Here is a 27,528-nt window from a genome sequence, read left to right as displayed (position 1 = left end):
AATAATACGAATAATAATCCGACGATGTCCACAATGAACAAGTTCGTCTTCCGGAGTTTGAGATTGTAGAACAAATTTCCACGGAATTTCTTTTTCCTTCAGCGGAGGAGGTGCTCCTTCGCGTTTTAATGAAACAATCGAGGAGAAATTTAATGAATTCCGCGCTCGCGGATCTTGGAAACTACGTGAAATCGTTCATATTTTGTCGGTTAGTATCTGATTCAACGCGCTCGTTACAGTGAAAATCGGCGGGGGGAGGGGGGAGGAGGGGGGGTGGAAAATTCTCTCGAGTTTCTCGGATGTCTCTGTCCCGCTTCGTTGGATCCGTCCCGGATAGTCGCGCACACTCGTGACTTCACTGGATGCGACGACTTCGTCGAAGTCCGTGGATTATTTCGTGTTTCCAACTTCGCGAAATTTTTCAGCTGTTCACGAGCACTTGTTCTCGGGCACTTGAAATTTGGAGACTCAAACACTCGAGTATCCGAGTTGCTTGGGTGAAGGGGTGGGGAGATGTTCGAGTGCTCAGGCCCTTGAATAGAGAATTCAACTACGTATTCTGACCTTTCAGAAAGCGAAGCAGCTCGGAGAGCTCGACCGTGTTTCTTCGATTATTTTAACCTCTTGCGCTGGAATGACGTGCCACGCACGTCGAGAATTTTTTGTCCCAAAACTGCAATAATATTTCTAAGTTTTAAGTATATTTAAGTATAACCCAGGCAAAACAAATAATAAACTTCTCAATAATTTCTATCTAGTGATATCATACCGACGAGTTCAAAAAGAAAGCGTTAAATTATTGTATACGGTTTGGTCACTCGTTATGGTCCGCAATCAGCTGCCAGCGCAACGTGGTTAACCTCTTTGCGCTGGAATGACGTGCCACGCACGTCGAGAATTTTTTGTCCCAAAGCTGCAATAATATTTCTCAGTTTTAGGTATATTTAAGTATAACCCAGGCAAAACAAATAATAAATTTTATCTTCTTAATTAATTTCTACCTACAGTGATATCATACCGACGAGTTCAAAAAGAAAGCGACTATTTATTGTATACCGTTCGGTTACTCGTTATGGTCCGCAATCAGTTGCCAGCGCAAGTGGTTAATACTGGAACTAGCGATCAAAACGATCAATTTATTATAATTTTTGTCGAAGCAGTTTCTCGGCTCCGGACTTACTAGTTATGTTGCATTTTCAGAGGTCAGGATTTTTCTAGAGCGATATGAAAGTTTATATTTTTCATTGTTGGAAACTTTTCGTCATTCTAATTTCTCTGGTTTTTTAGTTACTTTTTAGTTTCAATGTTAAATAATCTTCGAACGTCTTCTTTAAACATCAGGTTAATCCTGGATCCAGCGTGTCGTAAATTTTTGCGCGAACGTACAACGTAGTCAAACATTTACCAGCGACCTTGCGTTTGATTAAATAAATAAAAAGGAAATAATAAACAATCAAGAGCCTGGTACCTAGAGCGTAAAAATTAGAAAAAAATCATTTACTTTGCCGAGCGGACAAAGATATTTGGATAATTTTGGAAAATATATATGTACGTATGTACGAGAGAGATCAACCGATCACGTTTTGTTACGTAGGGAAGATACACGAGGACAAAAAGTGTCCAATTTTGTCGTCTAGATTTTCTTTTTTCTAAAACGTCAATTCGATCTCGTGAAAAATCGCCCTCCCCTCCCCCCTCGACTACCGAAATACGAAACGTGTACCGCGATACCTGGATTAACGTGTCGCGTAATATAGATGAGAGATCGATGTCCAAGCACAGCGATAGCCGTGTAATGCATTCTCTCGCGAGGTGGGTGTACCCGATCGATGTATCCCGTTCGAATCAGTCCTTTCTATCGTGTTATTTCGTTCCGCGTATCCAGGACACAATTGCCGCGAAAACAAACAAAATGGAAAAAACACGGTGCACCGTACGTATATAGGATCGACATTGGAACATCCGCCAGACAATTATCTCACTCGTTTATTTTAATCTACTGGAAATCAGTTTGAAATAACAACTCATTGTCGGTTGTCAAACGAGAAGAACAATGGCTGTGTCCTTCAGTCTTCTGTCGATCTATAATAAGAATTCGTCTATCTTCGTAAGAATATAGAACAGTGGTTCCCAATCTTTTTTTAGCTATGCAGCTAACCTAAGCAATCTCTACAATCCTAATGCCCCCCATCCCTGTGACGTGTAATTTTTATTATTCGAAAGATGAATTTTTTTGACGTGGAAGAAGTTTAAAAGACCATTGATGCGTTGAATGCTATGGGGATCACTCCATGTGCCAGTAGCGCCACCGATGACCAGCAATACCAAGGTTAGTACAGGATGGTCATCACTGGAAGACTGAACGATGTAAAAATAAGTTTCACAAACGCGTGTTTTTAAAATTTTTTATTACTTTATTATTTGGAAATGTAATTAATGGATTTTTTTCAGTATTGCGTGTGAAAAACAACATTCCTCAAATGGACTACCATTTTGAAAATGAATAAATTATGAGCTGTAACGCATTCAACTTGGTCAAAACAAGCTTCCAAAGAACATGGCAGTCGTGAAAGAAAAAGATCAGAAGGTCAAATTTTCATTCAAAGAGATGCAGGAAATTCATTCTCGAATTGCCCTCTTAGAAAATCAAATTGCCTCTCCTCCCCAGTGGGACCCACGGTTGGGAACCACGGATATAGAAGAACGAGGAAACGAGATACAAGTAACGATCTGTTCCTCTCGGAAAAAGAAAAAAATTAGCTTGGCATTGTGAGCGAACGCCTCGCGACACGCCAGGCTCCCGTCGGTACGTGAAAGCGGATAGAAAACGATAGAAAAATAAAAACGCACACAAGAGGGAAAGGGACGGCTTGTCTCTCGGGGCGTGCACGCATGGAAAAGTGTGCATTTGCGGGTAGGAAACTGGAAAAGAAGAAAGTGACGATGGTAAACTAGTCGCATACACGGCGCGGCGACGTATGCATAAGCGAAGGAGGAAAGAAAGAAAACAAGAAGGGAGGAGTCTCGAGTCTCTCAAGAGTACACGTGATGGTATATCGTTTACACGCGCGGCGAGAACACGATCTGTCCTCTATGACGCGACGAAGAGAAAACACAAGATAGTGGTTTCCATTTCAGGTACTTTAATAAACATGTACAGTTGAACGTATTTCCGTCGAACGTATTATTATTATTATTATTATTAATTATTATTATTAGTTGATGATATATGTAGATACATATACATATATATATATATATATATATATATATATATATATATCATCTTTTGAACACGGGCGGACTCTAGAGCCATTTTACAATGGACCAAGAAACACAGTGAAATGATAAATTCGACCTCGAACCCGCCTAGTACGCGCTCCATTAAATTAATAAATAATTATAATTAATAATATTATAATTGGCAATGTTTCGCGTGAAAGTTACAGCAGGTGACACCACTGTCCGGTTCTTTTTCTCGCTGTTGTTCCTTTCGTTCTTTCTTTTCTTTTTTGTTTGTTTTTCAACTTCATATCTCCGCAAATTGACACCTAAAAAAAAAAATCGCGCGCTTGTTGCTCGTTAAAAATTTAGAAAAAGATGAGAAGGTGAAACTTTGTCGAAACGCATCCACTTTCATTGATTGATCTCCTGCAGGCTTTTTCTGTCGGAATACGATTCGAATATGCGATCAAATTCACTGAAAAGTATCAATAATACAGAAGCGCACAGAAATTCGACTTCGGCGGATATTCGTGCTGGCAAAGCCGACATTCAGCCAATGCTTCTAATTAGGCATGCGTAAATTTCCTAAATCTGTCTGATTAGGATAAATTATACGGTGAAAAACGAATGAGTCACGCTAATTGCAAGTAAAATTTCGTAAAAGACAGTGTCAATGTCAAAGAGATAAAAAAAAGATCTAATACAGCGGTTCCCAAACTGTGATACCCTTGGGGAGTGGGGGATAAATAATATTGGCGGAGGACCAAAAAAAAAAAGAGTCAAAATAAAAACACAAAGACAAAGTTATAGAGTTTTGATTTACAAAGAGAGACTTATTGTTTTAATGCTGTTTTAATTTGTTTTGATGTTATGTTAGGCTGTTATAAAAAAATTGAAATAAATTGTAAAATCGAAGATCAAAGCCTACAAAAGATTGGGAACCGCTGTTCTAATATATTCTAATTACGAAACTACAAATGTCCCTACGATTATCAATAAAAATAATTTTACAATTATCCAGACCAAATATGTATGTACGCAATCAGTGAAAAATACACGAACGTCTGCTCAGTTCTTTATGCACACACAGATGTCGCACGTGCATACGTGTACGTACACATGCACCAGAAGCGCTACACTCATATCCACACCCATATACATATACACAACTTCGTTGATATACATATCCACGCTTCAGGCTCCGCCAACGAACGGTAGATATACACATATTACTCTATCAAATATTACATCAGGCTATTGATTTCCTTGACAGAATGTACACAACGTTCGATCGTGGCGTTCCAACGTTATTTGGCAGTAAAGAAATTAAGGGAATTGTGTTGCACGCACTTAGAACGACAATGCGAATGTCTCTTTCATATGTATCTAGTAGTCGTTATTTACAAAGCAAAGAAGCCCATTTGCAAAAGATGGGAGGATCAACAATTCGCCGTCTAGACTATCGAAACTCGAAAAGGAAAATAAAGAAAAAAAAAAAAACAAAGATAACTTCACACAAGGTTTCTACTCGACAGAATGAACGAGATCTTCGTGTGTATTTACGCACATACTGTATTCGGTGAACGAAAGTTCGCGTGGAGTCGTTGATTCGGAAAAGCATTAAAATTTACCAAGATAAGTAACAAGTGTTCTGTTTTATTAGTGATAAAAATTTTTTACAATCTCCTTACCGCTACTCTTCGAAACTTGCTTTCTCCCCCGGTACACAGTTGAGCTTCTTTTTTTTTACAATTCGATTTGCCGTGATCGTAAAATCACGCACCCCTGTACATTATACTATGTTCGACGGTCGCCATGTTAGTTTCTGCCTTAACACATCCGCCACGAGTATGCATGTATTGTACATTTCTTCAATATTTGTACAATAAGAAATTTTCGTAGTGTCGCGAGAGGTTAGGTCTACGTTGGTAGCCGTTGACCGTCTGAAACTATCACAAAGCAATAAATCACGCGGCGCGGCCCCAGGCAGAGCGAATTACCATTAGAAGTGAAAAATTACGGTAAGACTAATGTACGAGCCACCAGCGAGCTCGTATATCGCGGCGAAAGTGTTAATCAACGTTACGGCGGAACATTACCGCTGTGTAGTCTCTCTCTCAAATCGAAACTATCCCTCTGTGCAAACGCTGTACACATTCTCCTGCAACCGCGCTTATGCATGCCATTGCCCCGCTTTATCGTCTCATCGAAACTGGATGGAAAGGAAAACAGAAGCGGATTCGCCTTTCGTTTATTTTGGCCTGCTTCAGAGCTTTCGTACTCGTGCAGCGTTTGAAAAAGAGTGACAAGAAAATTAAGAGACAGATCAAAGAAAAAGTAAAAAAGAAGAGGAAAATGATTGCTTTGTACAATATATACTTTGATTTATCAACACACTGCCGACCGCGTGAATTCCAGCGGATGTTCGCAATCTTAATTGATTAACGAACGAGCACGATATTTTATGCGTACATTTGTTCCTTCCACTTCAAAATAATCATTATATCGGGTTTAGATTAACGCATTCGCGACCGATAACGCAGTCCTTCAAATTCTGAGTGCCGGTAACGTAGTACCACGGCATTTGAAATTCGTTAACATCGATAACGTAGGCTTACTTCATATCAAAATTGGCGAGATCTGATAGCCGCGAGAGTTATACAAGGTGGATCAAAAATCGCTTTCAAAAAAAAGAACACAAATTTGCGAACGCTTTAGCAGTCAACATTCGAAAGAAATAATTTTTAAAACATAATGAAACGGTCGTGTTTGAACTTGAATTTAAATTAATAAAATTAGATTTTTCATATGTTTTAATGTATTATAAAAAAAAAAAAAAACAGGCAAAAAACTTTTGACCCATCACACATGGTTGAATACAATTTTCATTTGTCTAATAAATAAGTGAACGATAATGCCGCAATTATCCAAACTATAATTACAACATCGCTGAATATAGTTGACATAGCAGTATCAGGTTTGCAAATTGAACGTAATAACGTTGCTTATATAGCAAGATTATTTATCAACCGTTTTTTTCACTCAAAATTATCTTCATTTCAAGTTTTTATTAAGTTATGCATATTTTTTACACATGAATCACTTGGAAAGATACCCTTACTATCTTTTTAAATGATTCATAAAAGAACGAGGAAGTAGGAGATAATTTTATCAATAACGTCTGACTATTCCTTGCGATAGGTATTTAGTTGCAAATTTTTTAAAGTTATATCAGCGGTGTTCAGCCTGCAATCGCCGATCGCGAATGTATCAAAAAACCAAACGAAATACCAAGCGAAATTTGGGAGGGGGGGGGGATCTGTTCCGGTGCTCGCGTGCATACTTTGGAGAGATCTCCCTGGCCAATCGACAACGCGTTCAGGAGTCTGAAGATATCACAGTACGAGAAAAGGAACTGAAAATAGTTCTTAAACGCCAGGATAATGAACACTTGTCACCGCAGAAGAATACCCGCAGATTATCAAACGAACGTATAGTGATCTTATCGACAGGCAGCGTGTCCGACGATCAGCTCCACTCGCTCTACTCGCTGATCAATCAACAAGCAATTACGCGCGATTGATTTTTCTCGATCGCGTTCTAAATTTATCTGCGTTCACGGCGTTCAATCAAAACGAAGCTACGTAGTATGTATGTACAGCAGAGCCCAATAAGTAAGAGTGCAGTATGCATTTCCCCGCGGATCACAGATTGAAGTGTCGATGAATCATCGATTGCTGCCTCTCGACAAATGCTGAATCCATATTCATGAGAACGAGACCTCCTTCTGCACCCCTCACCCACGCCGCAAACTGGACACTTGTCGCGTCCGACGCTAGTCGGCGCAACGAGCGCACGCACACGCACAAATGCAAACAAAACGTACGTTCGGTAAAAACGTTCTTGCAGTTCTTGTCTTCTCTCCCGTTTCAACGTTTTCAGCCCGTGAGATCCGTGAAAGAATGTACAAATTCGAGATGAAACGCACTGTACAACGATGCCTTTGATACATATTACAGAGCAAGTCTTCCGAACATGAATGTCCAATGAAACTGGACGCCCACGCGCGTAATAACGCGATTTGAAATCCTCTTAACTGTGGCTTACCATCAATGACGGTAATAGGATCGAATCGAGAGGTCGCTGGATAATCCGAGCGTGCGCGCGCGCGAACAACTTTGGGAAGCTAAATTGGACAGTTAATTAGGAATTGTATCGTCGCACGGTGGCCCGAAAAGCGCGTTTTTATGGCCGAGAAAGTCAATTTCACTGGTGTTTCGATGAAATTTCGTTTCCAACGAAACAAGAATCCTTTCAAACTGTGAAATTCAAAATGTTATTCGTTTCAGGTAATTACGCGAATAAGTACAACGTGACGTGAGATCGAAATTTTGAAAATCAAGCCAAATGAAGATAATTTTTTTAATTACTAATTGTAGAATTACAGCTAAATAATTGGTTTAAATTATTGTTTTACCCCTGTTCAATTGTATCTAAAGCGTATTTTAATCAAGAATATTGTTTATAGCAATTCGAAATTTGAAAATGGTTTAAAAAAAAAAATGATTTACCAGTGTTACGTGAAATAATTGTCAAGAAGAGTATAGAAATTTTGTACAACCTTTAAATGGACACGTATTTTAAGAAGTAGAAACCCTGGACGCCTGGACACATAATCACGCTTCAGTCTTGAACTATCATTGTCATCATAATTTTCCAGTTATTTCCGATGATCTGACAAAAACTTGGAATGAAAATTAATTAAAATTCTTTAAAAGTCTTCCACAAAAAAGTTCGAAGAAAAAAAATTTTATTTTCGCAAAAACTCGAGGTTACCTTTATCTTTTAAACGTCGTTACATATTTTAAATTTGACAACGTTAAAACTGACGTCGAAACGAATTCAACACCGGGTGAATTCAACTTGGATGTGTTTTATTTGCGACACTTGACACGCCTGCATTATACATCTAATTATAGAGGACACTGTTCCCAATTTATTCAAACGGCCTCCCGAGGCCGCAAGGTTGAAAATCGAATCGTTCAAATTCACAGCGATTCGGGAGGGAATGTTTCGTATCGAGCAAAGTATACAAAGTCGAAACAAAAGGAACGGAGAGGAATCGCGAGTCAAGTATCCGCGATCGAATTTTTTCGCGTGGGTATTTCAGGAATTGGCGTGAATTGGCGCGAATCGATGTTAGTAAAACGCTCGAACGTACCGAACGACCTGAAAACACTCGATTAGAAACGATGGGGATCTAAGTTGCTCGCAGCCGATAAAGCGCGTGGGCGTCGCGATTGAAGGTGAATCGTTTCCTCCCTTTGAAGAGACTGTAAATCTCGGCCGAGGGAGCAACTTGGGCATTAAGTTCCCCCCTAAACGAAGCCAAACCTTTAAAAAAAAAAAAAAAAAAAAAAAAAATGGTCCGTGAATGAAGAAATGACACATTTACAAATGCGTGAACGCGAATAACGTCTCGAGCGAATGACTAGTCACGCTGAACGAGGAGTTCGTACCTAAACAATATACCAGGTGGCGCAAAAAGAAAACGCTATAAAAATATAGACTTAAGTAAACGGAACGGTAAGTCTTTGATGTTCTTTTATATACACAGAATTGTCAATGATGCCGATATTATTAATAATTCTGCCCATGTCTTATTATCAATAATATCCGTTAATACTATGCGTTAACAATTATACATTATACGCGTGTGTACAACAGCCGGACGATCTGTGCGCGAAATGACAATGAACGATGGACAAACATGGGCAATACTATTAAAGAGAGAGAAAAAAAAAAAGAGACTTTGAACGACGGTAGTATTAACAGCGATAGTGCGAGTCCACGAGTCGCTTCGCGCCACACCACAGGCGAAAACAAATTAATCGATAAAGTGTATGACCGTCGACGCAGCGACGTTTCGCGATGACATATGTATATTACATAAGGCGCGGAAATCCTCTATTTAAGCAGATCACAGCTGCTTCCGCCTGGCCACATTTTGGATCTCTCGTAAGTAGTGTATATGTCCTTTCCTCCGTCGTACACGCTTACGAACTATACTGGTCGATTTTTCACTTTTTGTCCTTTTTCTTTTTTTTCTTTCTTTTTTGTTTTTGTAGAAAGACACAACCAACAACGAAAATTCAATACGACGTTCTAGGGACGCCCATCAGCCCCACTCGAGTTTAAATTTGAGTGAAATTTTCGCGAGAGTACACACAAACACACATACACATACATACATTTACAAGCTGCAAATTTGTTCGGTCGAATCGTCGTCTTAAATTTTCTTACACGCTTCGAGTTCTTTTTTTTCCTTTTTTCTTTGTTCGAAGAATACATCGCCGTCATGCCGCCAATTCGATCTTTTATGTACATACGCAAGACACATTGTTTAGGCAAAAAAGAGGACAACGCGCGAAATAAAAATCTTGGCCGAATCACAGTTAACACGTTGACAGTCACGCGCTTTATATAGTGCGCTTAGGGAGCCACAATAAAATTTCCAATATTCTTAGGATATAACGATGAATTATCAAACAATATGACGAAAGAGGAGAATATTCTTATTAATGGTGTATTTATTTCGTTAGTGGTCACTCGTGACCACCGTGGCGCTGCGGTGCATGTAGTTTTCTTACTAGACAATTTCACGAAGATGATCATGAATTTAAAAAAAAAAAAGAGAAATCACTATTGCCGATTACTGGTGATAGTCAATCTGTAAAAATTAATAATCGTGGAGTTGAAAAAAGACATTTCGCTACAACTGTCGCGTCGGCTGATAAATCGGTACACATTTTAAACAGATAGAAATATCAGTTCCGAAAGTTCTGGATCCTCTGTATTTGTGCGGTCATGTTACCGTATTGTTTCGTGTATCGCGCGATCACGCGAGAAAGGAGAAGGGGAACGTAAAGAAAAAGCGAATGTATAAAAACGTTCGAAATCTTTCTTAACGCCAAGTCAATACTCATATGAAATTAGTTTATTAGTTGTTTCGGTTGTGATAGTTGCGAAGCAAGTCGGAATAAACGTTGTAAATATACATACGTGCATTTCTTTCTTTTTTTTTTTTTTTTTTGGTCCAAAATTTGGATTGTAGATCAGGATGGAATAGATTCGGGACTGAGACTTACGTTAGATTAAGTAACGTAACGCATACGTGAGACAGAATTAGTTTGTATATATATATATATATATATATGTATATATATGTATAAAAAGCTGAATAATATCCGCAAATAAAACGTACGCACGTATTTTTAGTTTAAATCTAAATTGTACGTAAAAATTATGCTCAAGTTAAGTCAGATCCGAGTCTGATTTCACATGTGAGCTGTGGACATGGTGTGTGCTCACACGTGCATACGTTTCGGGCCATATCTTCTCCGCGTGCTCGATAACTTTCGTTTAAAAAACTTATCACAAATAGAGCGAATGTCAAAGTGTGTGAAAATAAATATAGGATGGGCTAAAAAAACATCACTTCCTACTAAGATAAAATTCGTAATTTTTTCGTTGTACATACATATTTCTTTTAATGAAAAAAATCATAAGTTCGAACTTGAATTTAATTAATTTTTTTTTTCTTGTGTTTTATTAAAAAAAAAAAAAAGAAAAAATAGGTGGGAAGAAACTTCTGGCCCGCCCTATAGAAATCAGCAATTCTATAAAAAGAAACGGTTACGGCCACGTGAAAACAGAGTGAAATCACAATGATACACTTCGTTGAAGGATGTATTCAAAGTTTTTTTCCGATAAATACCCGATGGGGTCAATGACACTTAAACTTGGAATTTCCTAATGAGTCACTTAATGAGTCACTCGTCACGGCGGGATCACAGTAGTAAAATTATCGGAGGTTAGGTTCAAATTGTCGTGTCGGTAACGTCACCGAGTGCCAATGGAATCGGCCAATGGCCTTTCTCCATTGAAACGGGGGATCGATGATGGCGAGTTCACAAACTTGGATCAGCGTCGAGTGTTTTTTCGAGTGCAGTGCACTCGAGGAACCTTGAGACCAGCGCAGCATCCACCTCTCGAAGAGGTGGAACCGCGTGCGGACCTTGAAATCGATCGCGCGTAAACGGTACAAACGGCGAGAACGTTTAAAAAAACGTTCGAATACACTCGGGTGTATAGAGGATTTTAAAGCGAACAGCTGGCATCGTATTTTTCGACACGCGAAACAAACATCTGGTTTGCAAAATGGCGGATTTAGAGCGTGGAAGCAACTCGACCAGATCGGCTTCGTCGAGTCGTTAACTTTTACGTTTTGTATCTTTCCTTGAATTTCACGTTTTCACCCATTTGCATCGTAACGAAGACTGAATATTATACTCAAGTAGAAAATTTTCAACAAGTGAAACAAAAAAAAAAAAAAAAGTTTGGTAAACCTTGAAATAATTTTGGCTACAAAAACGGGGTCTCCAGACCACTAGGCAAACTCGGGCAACGCTTGTTTCGTTCGTTTTCGATTGCGTGGATGAGATCGCCTGTTTTTATAGGCAGGCCGCGTTTCGAAACACCTCGGGGAGATTTAATGAACCGCACAGCCTTCAATGAGAGACCCAAATGTCAACTAGTGTCAACATGTTTCGCATTCAAGATTCTCGGGGCAATTTCCACATCGTATCGTTCACGTTAGCCGAAACTTGTCTCGAGATCGTTCCCACACACTTTCCCTCGACTCGGTCGATAACAGTTTCTCTTTCTGCTTTAACAGTAACAAATATTGCAATATCAGTTCAAATAAAAATTCATCGCAGAATTCGAGTTTTTCGTTCCAAAATTGCAATATTTTCTCAGTTTTAAGTATATATAAGTATATATAAGTGTAACCCGGGCAAAACAAATCATAAATTGATTACTTCTCAATAATTTCTATCCAGTGATATCACACCAACGAAAGCAACGTATTATTATATACGGTTCGGTCACTCGTTATGGTCCGCAATCAATTGCCAGCGCAAGTAGTTAAAGAATAGGGAATTACAAGTTTCCAGTTAAGTGTCCCGAAACTCGAGACCGAAAGTGGACACTTAAACGGGGAGATGTATTCCGCGAATTGGCATCGAAAGAAAGAGTGGGGATGAGCGTCAACTGTTTCACCGACCGGGTGGTAAAGTAGCGTAGAGTGGGGATGGTCCCAATTCCAAGAATTGGTGGGGATAGCGACAGACGCTTAAGTAAGAAGAAACGTCGATACTTAACTGGGGACTACTGTAATTAGGGGCAGAAAACGGATTGGTCTTCAATAATAATCGAACGATATAATAAGACAAAGTCAGCGGAATAGCTGAACCGCTGAACAGAAAAGCAGTCATTCAGCTATACACTAGATGTTTTATATAATTCATTAATCGACAAAAAAAAGAAAAAAAAACGAACTGCAATCGAAAATTAGACGTTTAATTATATAACGACGGTAAACGAGACTCCAGTAATTCGTGCCTTCTTACATACTTGATGTGATTGTGATTGGTTGCGTGAGTCTGTAATTACGAGCACGTAAGTCGATGTAAATCGACGTGTATTCAGATATGCATCGTTGAGATATGAAAAAGGAAGAAAAACCGATATACCTTCGTTCGTTTACTTTTCGAACCTTCGAAGATAATTTGACACTGTTGTCAGGTGTCCTTGTCTTATTTACTGAGACTCATTCGAAATTGCAAAAATGTTATTTACTGGGACTTACTCGAAATTGCAAAAATGTCATTTTTGGGGACTTAATCGAAATTGCAAATTTGAAATTGCGAAAATATTATTTACTACTAACTTACTCGAAATTGTAAAAATATTATTTACTGGGCCTTACCCAAAATTGTAAAAATATTATTTACTGGGACTTATTCGAAATTGCAAAAATGTCATTTTTGGGAACTTAATCGAAATTGCAAAAATATTATTTACTAGAACTTACTCGAAATTGTAAAAATATTATTTATTGGGCCTTACTCGAAATTGTAAAAATATTATTTACTGGGACTTATTCGAAATTGCAAAAATGTCATTTTTGGGAACTTAATCGAAATTGCAAAAATATTATTTACTAGAACTTACCCGAAATTATAAAAATGTCATTTACTGGGCCTTAATCGAAATTGTAAAAATATTATTTACTGGGATTTACTCGAAATTGCAAAAATATTATTTACTGGGACTTACTCGAAATTGCAAAAATGTTATTTACTGAAACCTACTCGAAATTGCAAAAATGTTATTTATTGGGCCTTACTCGAAATTGCAAAAATGTCATTTTTGGGGACTTAATCGAAATTGCAAAAATATTATTTACTAGAACTTACTCGAAATTGCAAAAATGTCAATTACTGGGACCTACTCGAAATTGCAAAAATGTCATTTTTGTGAAACTTAATCGAAAAAAAAGATTATTTACTAGGACTTATTCGAAATTGCAAAAATGTCATTTATTGGCAGAGAGTACACGGAATGAGAATGAAACTCACTGTTTAATCTTCTAAATTGGAAAACCGACTTTTAAAGGAAATTATAATCGATGACGGATTCAAGAAACACGTCACTCAGCTATCATTTATATAACATAAAAAAAAAAAGGATACGGAGAATCATTTTATCTGTCTCCGAGCAGGCAGATAAACAAGAAAGAATCGTGAGTGAGTCAGGTTTTACACCGTCTTTATCACGCGCGCAATTATTATGCAGCGTGTTAATTCATCGCTGGCCTAGAGACGTTTGTTTGAGAGCTGTATCCACTAACTTGCATACTTCAAAGATTTTGCAAACTTGTAAAAAGATATCGTTGACACAATGTGTATATATATACACACAGAGCGATTCTCAAATGCATTTCACGTCCGTATTTTATAGACGTAAATTTACAGATTTACAGAAAGTAAGTAAAAAGTGTCGTGTGAGGTTATGTCCTGCGTAGCTTATTTAGTTAAATAATTGAGGAAAATGTTCAATGCGTCCGGCTTGTGCCACTCGGCAGAAGCGAATATTTTTTTGTTAAAATTAAGGCTATTTTTAATTAATTAAGATTCAAGCGTGCTACAAGATATGTGTGTCGAGGCACAGAGTGCCACACATTTTCTTCAATTATCCATAATTTGTAAATTGATACTAGAACTAGGGACGTAATTCGAACAGTGAATTTTTTGCATTTCTTTAAATGAAAGTTTAACTTTCTAATTTTTTTTTTTTTTTTTAAAGCTTGTTCAAGCCTTTTAGGTTTGACCTTCATGTCAAAAATTCATTTTTTAAATAATAAGAATTACGTGTCACAGTGGTGGGGCATCAGGATTTTTTAGGTTAGGGGTATGGTCAAAAGAAGATTGAGAACCACTGCACCAGAAGTACGATTAAAGCATAAAATTTCCATCGGAAACACCGAAGACCAAAAAAAAAAAATAGAGAAACTTATAACACAATTGAGAGTATACAAGCTTTTATATATTTCACGAAAAATTATTTAAATCTTTAAAAACACACTGTTTTACGCCTATAAAATGTCTGACAAAGATTATAAAATTGGTAGTTCCAGTGTTAAGGTACTCGTTCGTTGATTTTAAAATAATTCACACGATATTGTTTACTTATTTCATCACGTTACTTTGTTTATTCATTCAAAGTGTAAACATTTAAGAATCACCCTGTACATTAAATTCGTGCACAAGTGGATACATGCACAGAACGTGCATACACGTTCCGAGTAACGTGGAGAAGTTTGTTGTACACGCCCATGAATCGAATTTCCGATATCGTTTCATTATAATCTAAAATTTATACAACGCGTGATTTCATCCACAGGAATTGGATATCACTTCTATTAATACTGTGTGCACGTCATATATATATGCACATGTCTTTGCAAAACATATGGCTAAACACTGTTTTAATATTTATGAGGCATATCGATACCAGAAAGATTTAATGAGACTGGATCTACGACAAACGGCGACAAACTCGAAAAAAGATGCTAAGATCATCTCTGATCGAGGATAAGACTAGGAGAATTTTGTAGAATAATAATCAAATATATCGATCACTAGATAACAAATTCGATTTTTAAATATTAATTCTTTATCATCTAACACAGTAACAGATAACTAATCTCTTTTGTTTTAATTTAATTTAATTTTAAAATTAATATCCATGTTTATAGATAAGTTATAAAATTTTCTTAAAAAAAAAAAAAAAAAAAAAAATAGAAACTGTTTTCACAAAGGATGAACAAACCAATTTATGACCAATTCTTTTTTTCTGTTCCAGCAAATTCATTGCGTGAAAGTTTCATTAATGGCGAAAAACTCCACGCTCGAGAAACGCCAAGACTCGTTGAACGATTCCGCAAAAATATTCGATCACCTCTCTCGGACTCTATCGATAGAAAATTTATACGTATAAACGAAGAGCGTCTCTTTGACGCTCGCTGACGTTTGTTTCACGTGTCGTTTTCATTTTCACCGAATCACTCAATGTTTTTTCCCACCGCATTTTTATGATAAATGCAACACAAAGGAAAACGAATGAGTTACATAAAGGAACGTAAGAAACGATTGGACAAATGATGAAACCATACATCATCACAATAGTTTATATCAGAGACCAATTATTGAAGAAGAAGACGGTTGATAGATCTCCCTGGGGTTTTTACGTCGTACGTAAACCGTGTGTTTCACCGTAGAGAAAAAGAAAGAGGGAAGAGTTTTTAAAATTTTCAAGCTCTGAAAATGAAATTTACAATTTCGATCGTAAGGGAACTACTTTTTCACGGTGGGAAAAAATTATGCTAGAGTTGCGCGTTGTTGCTCCTTCGTTAAACGCACTCGGATAATGGCACTCGAGTCCAAGCACGTCGGTGTCGTTCCTCTGGTTCGCCGGGAAAGTGTTTTCGTTCAGCTCTCCTTTGATGTTGTCGGAAAGGACGTTAATAAAGGCTTGTCCCTCGCGCGTCGTTTCAACGAAAATGCAACATTTTCTATTTTTTTATTTTTTTTCTTAATCGTCTACCACGCGAATAAAAGTTTAATTAATCGAAATTCTAAATTGTACAATCTGAGACACTTGACGATTAATCTTTCGCAGATAGGTTATGTAATTTACTAGTGCGAAAGACACGATCGATAAGATAGATTAAATAAATCGGTAACAAGAATGCAATGCAGTGACAGGAGTATCGATGTTCGAGAATTTCATCGATAACAAAATTATTACTGGGTACTTCGTCGAATACGAGATCACGTTTGAGGTTATACTACTTCACGTCGCTGAAATAAAATTGGAACTAGCAATTGGAAACACTTTACGAACATTTCTAGGGACAAATGACAGACCTTCTGGGAACAGAATGGTCGTGTTTGATTGGATTTCCGAGATGAAAGAAATTTTCGAAACGTCCGATTCAAACCTTGCGCACGAGATGTAAATAAACACCACCTGATCGACGAAGAAACGATTAGGACGATGCTAGACAATGCTCTGTTTCAAGCTACATACGTATATCTCTATTTTATAAAAGCGTGTGTATAAAACTCGAGGTAGAGACCAGTAGTACATATGTAGTAGTTGCATTCTTATTGATCGGACCGTTTTAATCTTATCTACATGACAGAGTTATCTAACTAATAAGCAGAAAACGTGAAACTAAAAAGTTGAGACCATCGTCACGTCGCTCTCGTAATATTTATTGTACTTACTATTCTTTCTTCGCGTGGAGTTCGCGAGAATGTTTTTCTTTTTTTTTTTTAATTATCTAACAAGTAAACAACAGGATACCCCTTGTAAACGCGGCTAAAGTTTATTTTTACCTCTTTCTCCTCCGAATAGATTTCATCTCATAGAATTCTACCGTAGAAGGTTCTCATTTCAAGTATGGCGAGAACGTAGAACTTTAATTGTATACGTGACGCGTCATAAACGCCAATCGTGGTATGTACTTGAATTAAAGTTGACCTCTTAGCTGTGAGTGACGAGTTATGCGAGGAAAGCAATTACAATTCGTTGCTCAAGTTAAATTTGTTCACGGGAAATAAAATTTACACATTTGTAAATTTTAGACGGTTCAGAATATTTTGAGACTAGGCTTGACTAGTTCTTTTTACGTCATTTCTAAATATTTTTTTTTGCTATTAATATTAATTATGTTAAACAATTAAATTATTGATTTTTCGAAAAAAGAAACTCTTTCTAATTTTTCAGCAGCTGCATTTGACGAGTACAATCGTCGTTCTAGCGACACATTTTTAAACACCACAGTTAAGAGGTTAAATTGCTGCGTAAAGACGTGTCATTCGGTTCTTCAAAATTGTCTCGACGCGATATTAAAAGAAGCTCGCCTATTACTTTTGGTAACAGTTCGATCCAATCGCGAACAAAATGTTTTTTATACATAAAATTAAACTTCAGACTACGAAAAACGACCCGTCATTTTCAATAAAATGTACAACGTGGATTCGACTCGGTTTTAATCACTTTAATCCAGAAACGACAGACGATAAATCACGCGCAGTTGATGGCAAAAGGAACTTCCACTTTGAGCAAAGCAATTTTCCAAAAGACGCGATATTGTTTCGTTTTCAGTTTCGTTACTCGCTAGTTCGTTTTTGACAGAATATCCAGACCAGATCTGGGTGTTTTGAAAAATTTTCAAATAACATTATCTTTAAATTACATTTCAAAGTTATTATTTCAGAAATCGTCTATTTGTAAAATAACGAAATTATATTGTTTCATATAAAAATTAAATTAATTTATTTTCATTTTCAATTTATCAAACAATTTATTTTGTTATTTCGTGATAACACACGCTAGTAAATTATATATATTCGATTTTCATTGATTAATTTTTTTTTTTCATCCGAGTATTTTCGTTCTCACTGACATTTATTCTGAATGTTATTTAAAAGACAAGTTTTCAATTACCTAACAAACCAATTACCTAATTTCTCATACAATCAAGTCGTTCTTCAATTTATTATTTCTCCAATATTATTTGCACAGCTTCAAACTCCTCTCCAATCGACTAAATAAGCTATATACCATTAATTGAAATCCATTATTTGCCAAATACTAGAAATATTATTTCAGAATTATTTATTTGCAAAATAAATTTCGCCCGCACGCACAGGTCTGATCCAAGCTCGATGCTATTTTTATACGTAACGTGATGATTTTTGTTCATACGTAATAGACGATTGAACACTCGTCACACGTGGCTTCGATAATTTGATACGCTGATAAACGGCGAGTGGAATATTCGACTGACTTTCGATAAATCACGATGGACAGCCAATGTTTCACGAAAAACAGTGTGCAACGATAACTCGCGAGGGTTGGGGGGGAGGGGGAGGGGGAGGGGGAGGGGGAGAGCCCAACTGGCACGACTGATCCCCCGAGTCAACGCGTTCCTCGCACGAAAACAAATAGTCCCCCGAGTTATCGATTCGAACGAAACCGATGGAGATCTCACTCTCTTCGTGTTGATGAAGTCCGACTATTGAATCGAAGAAGTATCGCGTTACGAGTAGGTTGGAAAGCAATTACAAGCTCGTTGTTTCATTCAACACTAGAACTACCAGCGGCCAAAGTGTAAGATCTGCAGTAGAGAGAAAATTGAGAGGCAAGGAACAGGAAAGAAATTTGCAATACGATAAAGAGCACGAGCTTCTATCGGCGTACTTTATTAAAAATCACTCGAGTCTCTAAAAATACACAGACGTTTATAAATTTTATAAAATTTCCACGAGGAAATTATAAACTGGTCATTTTTACCACTTTTGGTAATTCTAGTGTTAAAAAAAAATTTCAGTTTATATTTCGTTCATTGATCGTAACTAAACGAAATTTATTCTTTTTCAGATGGTAAAAAAATTACATTCTTGCTCTCGTTGTTAAAAACGTTGCTTAAAAACCATGATAAAAAAAGAAGAAAAGAAAAAAAGCACAGTAAAAATATACACCGCTCGTGACTAGGCGAGGGTTAAACAGTTATTGGTTGTGTGGTGGAACAGCACAGTATAAATATCACAATTAATTGACCACTTCACTTGATGAAAGTGTCAGGGTTCAAAAGCTTTAGATTCACTTTTGTCGTTAAGCGTCACCGCCTCGATTGTAACAAAAAACTTGCTGAATCTGCAGTTCCCCGTCGAACCGGATAACATTTCTCTACGATACAGATATACATCGTCCAACAAATCTATCTCCTTTGTATATTTACCTCCCTAAAAATTAACGATAGCGACGAGATACGTACATTGTCGAACGTGTTTCTCACTTTCACGGCGGGCGCCTCTATGCGAGTTCAGGTGTCACTTTGGTTATTTGCGAGCATTGCGTGCGCATGATTATCAGCGGCGTTCTATTTCGGTCATATAATTGTTTAAACGCTTGCATCAAATTTCTTGCCACCTTGTTTTTACAAATTGAAACGAGAGATGTAAACACGTCTCCGCAAGGACATGCAACATAACCGTGCCCGGAGATAAACCTAACCTAAAACTAACAATAAGTGGCGGTAAGTAAATGTCAACATTAAAGTAAGTGTCCCAAATTTTTCTATGAATATCTAACAGTAAACTAAAATTAAAATCGAGAGAGAAGTGTCGTACAATACCTAATTGCTAATTATCTGTATTATTGATGCAAAAACAAATTAATACTATCATTCTTGGCAACATATTCTAGCATCTTTTTCTTTCTCAATATTACCTATTATTAGGAGATATGAGAGATTATACATTAATGCTGCTATTTTTGACGACAAAAAATTAATTTTTCACGATGGATTTTCTTAATTTTCCAACAAGTAAATACTGTTGTATTATAATATGTTGTAATATTACGTTATATTTCTAGACTGTTAGGTATACGTAAGTGCAATTTCCTTTGTACATTATATATCAAAGCCGAGTCTTTTTCTACGTGCTTGTCATGCAGTATAGGACAAGTTTGAAAAAATTCTTTTTTTGATTAAAATTCTTATATCTTTTCTTCGTCGTTTTTTACAGAGAGAAAAATGTCTGAAGTTAAAGAGAAAAAAAGGACAACGTGAAAGCGGCCTTGAAAATGTTGCTCGAAGAGAAAACGACTATAAGGCAAGTCGTTCGAGCTTTCCACGTTCTAAGAAAAAAAAAACATCGATTAGTTTGCTTGTTGATATTTGTAAAGATATTTAAATAAAACGTTTGTCACGTTATTAATTATATAGATCTTAAAATCTATTATTTAAGTAGGTGTCCGGTACTGGACGATAATTTTTTATAACAAGTTGCGAATCAAGACTTTTTTTATTTATGCAAATTATTAATTCTTACGATAAAATTTAAGAAAAACTTTGTACCTTTTTACTTTAAATGTCATTTTTATTACGAACTTCCTTTCCTTTTAAAGTTTGATTTTTATCAAGAAGTTGGCCAAGTTATAATAGAAAAACTCTCAAGGTGTCTGGTTCTGTACGACTCTTCCCTATAGGAAAAAGTTGCAAAAATCATTGAAATAACTATCAAATTTTTGTATATATTATATATATTATTCTCTAACTTTTATCAGTCGAGAAGAATATTTTGCGAATTTTATGAATTTCATTCTGTATCTCTAAACTATATTTTGCGTTTGTATTTAACTTTTGTCATCAGAATGCCTACAAAAAGCGAGGAGCCTTGTTAAATGTAACGAAAGCGACAGTTGAAGCGATATTACTGCAAAATGTCCTAGATCAGAACGATTGGCGAATGATTTCAATGACGAGAACGACGATAACAATTTTGACGAATAGTTAAAACGCAATTAATGGAATTTTAGAAAGGTCACTGGCCTCCCGAACAGCTGTGAAAAGTGCACGCGTGAAACGAAAGTCCCGCCGTCGAGCAATTCTCATTCACTGGAATAAATTAGGAGTATCTAAACTCTGAAAAGTAAAAGTAAATATAAGCTTTAGACTTTTAGAACGTCTTTTCGCACATTTTACGATTTTTTACATCGTTTTCGACCCTGTGTTCGTTTTTTTATGCAATCGACATTTCGTCTAATATAAAGAAAGAGGTTATGTTCACGCAAGTAATCCGAAACGGATTATTTTTGTTTAACGGACTGTTTCATTGTTCGGTCGGTAACGTGACATGCGGAACACAGGAAGATCCTGATGACGAATAACGAACCTTGGCATAACGACTTTGCCGTGTGTTTTCCAATCAAGTAGTATACGAAGCAACTGCTTAGTTTTAGATGTAGATCGTGTTGCGCGCGCAACAATAAAACGCGCGAAAACAATAGAAGAGAGTACACACACAGTTGACACCGGTTCCACAAACAGACGTGTAATTCGTGCTAATTGGTTCGCAAGACAGCGAACAAAGGGTCGATGGTATCGTTCGAAATGTTTCAAGGATTGCGAATTGTCGCAACACGCGAATTGTAAACACGACGAGAGTATGGAATGTGGAGAATACAATGAGCAACTTATGTTTAAAAAGATAACACCTATTACGCACATCACGGACAATCACTACAGCTAGACTCGACAAAATTTGACTTTATTCCGGCTACCAATCAACGACGCGTATCATGTGAAACTATGTACATGAATCTTCGATTTAAATTTCGAATCATTATCGTTGCAGGCGGCAAGTTCGAACTGTTGAATTTCGTAGAAAGCTTCCAAGGAAGAAATCATGAGAAATGCATCGGGTTCGGATAACCCTAATTAACCTCACGAAACATGACGAAGTGGGGCAAATACTACGTGGAAAACTTTGGTATTTGCCTCGGTAGAAAGACGTGATTAAACGACGTGGATCTTTCATGTTCGACACCTTACAAAAGGCAAACAGGTGTTGAAATCAACTGGTGCTTTATTTTTAATACTCGTAATCTTCTTATTTCTTCTCTGTGATTAGAATCGATACGTTGGTGACGAACGAATGTTAAAAAGATAGTCAATAGAAAGTAACATACTCGGTTGTTATTTAATTAGTTTCACAATTATACAAAACGAAGATCACTTTTCCGCGAGCGCGATTTCTATATTATACAATTGAAAATACGCGCGCAATATGCTGTAAGGAAAGTATAAATAAATACGTATGTAATACAAATCCTGGAATAGAGCGTATTCCCCCCCGTTATCCGTTGAACAAACGAAACGAATAAACGTAAATAGCGATCTACGAACACTTTCGCAACTTTATTTAACCTTGAAAACGATTCGTCGAGATTTCGGGTGGAGTTAATTTTTCGCGTAATAAAACAAACTGCGCAATTAGGTACACCACGTATCCATGCATGTACAGGAGAACCTGTTGAGTGTATAATACAACGCGCAAGAGAGTACTCCCCCCACCGTTGGTCCAAGTTCGTGCCGCGGTCAAGAGCTATCGCTATTTTTCGAAAATAGAATCTTGGACTATACTGGATTATCAGACCCGATATGCGACTCGTTCTACTTTTAACCTCTTACGCTGGAATGACGTGCCACGTACGTCGAGAATTTTTTGTCCCAATATTTTCCAACATTTTCTCAATTTTACGTACATTTAAATGTAACCTGGGCAAAACAAATGACAATAATTCATTACTTCTTAATAATTTCTATTCAGCGATATCATACCGACGAGTTCAAAAAAAAAGCGACGAATTATTGTATATACGGTTCGGTCACTCGTTATGGTCCGCAAACCAGTTGCCAGCGCAAGAGGTTAACGATGCCTATGTATTTTTGGTTTCTTCGAATCAACTTTTCCATAGCTCAATTAGCAGACAGCTCGTCGTAAACGTCCGAGTTTCCCAACTATCGTACGAGAACAATAACTGGTTTCCACGGCAGAACTCGAACCGTTTGCGATATTTCTCGGGAAGGGGAGGGAAGGAAGGAAGGGGGAGATGTCCCCGTCCGTTCTCACTCGACTTTGTTTCTCTATCACTGACACAACGCACCGCGGGGCGCAACGGAAAGAAGGGGGGATGCGAAACCTTAAAAATCCTAGGCAAGCACGATCTTGTCGAAATCACATCACAGTTTTCTTTATATAAAATCACAATCTTTTAATTTTTTTTTTTCTTATAAAATCACAATTGACTATTCGTCAACCCTTTGAATTCCAAAGTCTCGGACTTGGAATCACGTTCGATTGATTAAACATTCCGGTTATCACTCTGCGCTATAAAAAAAAAAAGATTCAAAGAGTAAAAAAAAATCTTAAAGAGAAAAACGAAACATAAATTACTCGACGCCCGATTGGCATTTTCCTATGCGAAAAACTTACTATATACAATAACTATACACATATATATATTCTTTTTCCAATTTATCGCCTTGGAAACGTCAAAACTAAACATTACCAACGTTGAATTTCAAATCTTTCTTTTTTTTTTTAGAATTAAAAGTAAATCGACAATTTTCAATTGAATAACTTTCGTCCGTTCATCCTGATGAAAATTAGGGCAAACGGTTTAGTCGAGGTAACAAATGCAGAAAAACATTTCGCGACTACCGTGTTGAACGAAACGTAAAGTCGATTGCGAAACCAGCGCAACCGTGATTTTTCGTAGGGATCGTTTCATTAGAACTCGTCAATAATTTCGCATCGAGTATGCTATGATACGCGATGGCTTAAAGGTCGGCCTCGTTCCAGACGAGAATTTAAAAAAAAAAAAAAAAAAAAAAAAAAAAAAAAAGAAAAAAAAGGGAAGGCTACACACGTATATCGATTATTTACCAAGTGTAGTAATATCTTCTCCCCCGCGAACATAACCTATCTATCATATACAGAGATGTTTTATTGTTTACGTTTTATGTTTTTTTCTCTTTCTTTCGAAGAATATTGCACGAGAGAATGAGCACAGAATTACGAGCCGGCGGAGATGATATGTCGTCGAATAATTGGAAAGTTGCGATCACGCACGTGCCTACGTGCATGCCGTGATTATTGTTGTTTTACGTAAGCATGTTCGGTATGTACGTGTGCGCGTGCACACGAGCGCGTAGGCACCCTATTTAGCAAACGTCGTGCGTATACGGCGTATATTTTTTTCCCCCGTTCTAACGTAATACAAGTATAATAAGTACCATATGCGTGACAGCACGAGATGTCCGATATTACAAAACGCTTGCGGCTCGATGTGGACCTCCAACGTAGCGCTGCAGCTCTTTCCAGCCAAACATTTTCAGGATGTTCTATCACATAGACAAAAATCACAAAAAGATACCGTACGTATACATATGGTTCACTAAAAAGTTGCAACGAAAGAAGAATAGACACAGAGAGAATGATGCTTAGGCCTGAGCTTTTACGTTCAAACGACAAATCAAAGTCAACTTTCTTACGTCGATGGCCAACTTATCTTTTTCTTACAGCGTGACGATCGTAAATTTGTTACCGTTTCCTTCGCACATGCACATGTATTTATATCCACGGGACATCCCGAGAAAGTTTGGCCGGCAAAAATCGTAGCACTTGGTGTACGTGTGAAAGAAATGAAGAAAAAAAAAAGAAAGGAAAGAAAGAAAGAAAGAAAAACCAAAATCACTGGTTTCATATAGTACAGTTCAATATTTGACTTTTGCTTTAACCTCTTCCGCGATTCCGCCCCACCTGAGCTTGTAGACGCGCGACCGCCACTGTATCAGAGGATCTAGAACCGCCTGAAGGAAAAGATAGGGCCTGGTGATCTCGCTGAGTAACCACCCGCACACGAATTCTAACTTGTTGAACGGCAACGGGCCGTTCTGCACGACGCTCAACAGCGTCCAATCGAACATGAACCACAACAGTATGTGTACCAAGTAAAAAACAAGGGAGTCCCACTCGAAGAGTACGCTGGCCGCCCAGGAAGCACAAGCACCTAACACTAAACACTCGCTGAGCGGCTCGAGAACGATCGTCGTCGGCAGCATGGCCACCCGGAGCTTCGCCCACCGGCGCAGCCTCGCCTGGAACGAGTGCAGCTCGCAGTGGCCGCTGTTCTGCAACGCCGGCTGCGAGGAGACGGTGATCCGCCAGCCGCGGTCGGTCAGCGACTTGGCGTAGAAAAAGTCCTCGGCCAGGTAAACGCCGAACGTCTTCAAACCGCCGACCTCGTCCAGAGGCGCTTTCCTCAGCAATGCCGACATCCCCGTGTGACAGTTGATCCTGAGGAGGTCGGCGGCCAGGTACATGCGCGACTGCACAGTGCCGAAGAATATCTTCTCGTAAGCGGCAGCGAAACCCTCGCGGTCGCATGTGAACGGCATCTGATGCACAAGCGCGACGTTGTCGGTCATGTAGTTCACCATGTCCAGCAGCGTGTCCTCCTTCATCTTGATGCCACTGTCACTGATCAACACGTACTCGTGCTTCGCCGCCTCGTACGCCGGCTGCATGTTGTTGATCTTCGGATTCACGCCCACGTTGCAACCGCCGACGAACAGCCTCGCGTCCACCTCCGGGTACTTCTCCATCAGCTTCCGCACCAGCATCAGCACCGGGTCCGAGTCGTCCTCCACGCAGAACAGCAACTCGTAACGGGGGTACTGCATCGTGAAGAACGTCTCCAAATTGCTGAACAGATTCGGATCGACGCCCATCAACGGCTTTATGATCGACACGCCGGGCAACGGCGTCTCGTACGTTGGCACTTGGCTGACTTTACGGTGTAGCTTCCAGTGACCGGCGATCAGCGCCAGTGCGTGAACGATCCACATTACCGACCAGAATATCATGAAAAATATCGCGAATCCGTATAGGGTATATATCATGGAGTTCATCTTCGAACGAGAATCCTCGATGACTCGGAGGCCTAACCTCCGGAGGATGTGAGAGGGGGGGGGGGAGGGAGGGAGGGAGGGGACTGGGGAGGGAGCGGGAGCAAGGGGCTCCTGGCTCACCTCACCGCTTTGTCTTTCTTTCTCTCACTCACTCTCTCTCTTTCTCTATTTTTGTCTCTTTCTTTCTCTATATCCTTGTGTATCTCTCTTTCTCTCTCGTTTCCTCCGTGATTATTCGATCCTTTCGTGCCTATCGATCGGAGCGACGATCTGAAAGCCCGCCATCCTTCGTGGACGTCCGACAGACGATATCCGCGGCATCATTCGGCGACGTTCTCATGGTGCCGCGATCACGGGCATCGGAGCGTGTCGTGGACGAGGAGTTGCGCGGGCCATCGATGATGCAGCGTTTTCGGTGATTTCCACGGTGATGCGACACCGTGTTTTCACAACAACGGCGGCGACGGCGACCGCGACGACGACGACGACAACGGATACACGACCACCGCTTCCAACACATTCACGCGCCAGGTTGCCCCTACGCGGCTCACGGGGTAGATGCGTGGAATGACCGCGTCCACCGCTGCGAGGTACTTGACAGAACGCCGGCACACGCTCGCCGACGGACGTGTTATACCAGCGTCATATACACGTCTTTTCTTATATATTTATATGTATCTCTCTTACTCGCTTCTGTTTCTCTTTATCGCGTTTTATTTTTCACTATGTCCAGGACAACGACAGAAGGCTCGCCCTGCTGCTGCCCGGTGTGTCGCCGCGCACACCGGTCCTCCCTAATTTTCCACCGAAGCGTTGAACTTTCTCGCCTTTCACGCACGTCTACGTAGCCTCGGTGACACCGAGTTGACCGATCGTCAACGTAGTACATACGTTCCCTTCGACTTCGAGCTCCTCGCTTGAATCAATCCTCGAGCGACGCGTTCGCAGCACGTCGGTTGACGTATAGAATTCTCTCTCTTGCCTCTCTTCCCTCGTCGCTTTTGCTCCTTCTGACAACCGTGTTTCCCGATGCTCGTGTGTTTTGAAGAAGCGACTGGCTCACTAGACGCATCTGACGTGTGACGACCGCGAATAACAGCGGTTTGAGTTTCGGTTTGCGTTCTCGTTCACAGGCGACTACCTCCTTTCATAACGATGCGCCTACGCGGCCTTGTTCCGTTCCGTTTCGACCGCGACTACGGCACTGCCACCGCCTACCGATGCGTGTGCATGTCGATAACCAAACTTCGGTTGCCTCGGGACCCCGACTGGCGAAACGGGCGAGCCAGGCGGCTAAAAAGGGAAAAGAAAAGAAAAAGAAAAAAAGAAAGGGAAGAGGGACAGCGCGTTCGCACGACCGAGTACGTCTTTCACGTAAAACGACGCACCGCCTACGTCGACGGGATAACTGGCTGCATGTGACAGCCGGCAGCTCGCACCGCTTATCCGCTACTAAGTTCAGAGTGAATATAGCGCCGATGGTCTTGCAGCGGACTGACGTCTGCCGCGCATAACTCACCACTTTTTTAAGAACAATGTTAATCGTTATCGTTTGCCGTTAT

At 39.0% G+C, this 27,528-nt stretch overlaps 1 protein-coding gene and 2 long non-coding RNA genes across 4 annotated transcripts; 2 read left to right on the top strand and 1 right to left on the bottom strand.

Moving 5' to 3' along the window:
* Window positions 1-32: 32 nt before the first annotated feature.
* On the bottom strand, window positions 33-27,460 carry LOC122531714 (ceramide glucosyltransferase). Of its 2 annotated transcripts, none has more exons than XM_043659853.1 (2): window positions 24,290-27,460; window positions 33-673 (listed from the first exon to the last, which is right to left on the bottom strand). In XM_043659853.1, exon 1 carries the CDS (start codon window positions 25,964-25,966, stop codon window positions 24,770-24,772), a length of 1,197 nt encoding a protein of 398 aa, XP_043515788.1. In that variant the 5' UTR covers window positions 25,967-27,460; the 3' UTR covers window positions 33-673; window positions 24,290-24,769. The 2 variants fall into 2 exon arrangements, with proteins under 2 accessions (XP_043515788.1, XP_043515787.1); XM_043659852.1 differs by lacking the exon at window positions 33-673 and adding an exon at window positions 23,282-23,381.
* On the top strand, window positions 8,883-18,549 carry LOC122531720. The gene is made up of 3 exons (XR_006307361.1): window positions 8,883-9,243; window positions 15,496-17,573; window positions 18,353-18,549. It is a non-coding gene; the product is annotated as an uncharacterized LOC122531720 (long non-coding RNA).
* LOC122531719 lies at window positions 18,582-21,161 on the top strand. The gene is made up of 3 exons (XR_006307360.1): window positions 18,582-18,748; window positions 19,084-19,741; window positions 20,235-21,161. It is a non-coding gene; the product is annotated as an uncharacterized LOC122531719 (long non-coding RNA).
* Window positions 27,461-27,528: the final 68 nt, after the last annotated feature.

Source organism: Frieseomelitta varia, unplaced genomic scaffold, assembly GCF_011392965.1.
Source record: "Frieseomelitta varia isolate USP_RPSP 00005682 unplaced genomic scaffold, Fvar_1.2 scaffold_412, whole genome shotgun sequence".
In the NCBI taxonomy this organism is placed as follows: domain Eukaryota; kingdom Metazoa; phylum Arthropoda; class Insecta; order Hymenoptera; family Apidae; genus Frieseomelitta; species Frieseomelitta varia.
The sequence above is the reverse complement of the archived record's forward strand: the minus strand, read 5'-3'. Positions and strand labels throughout refer to the sequence as shown.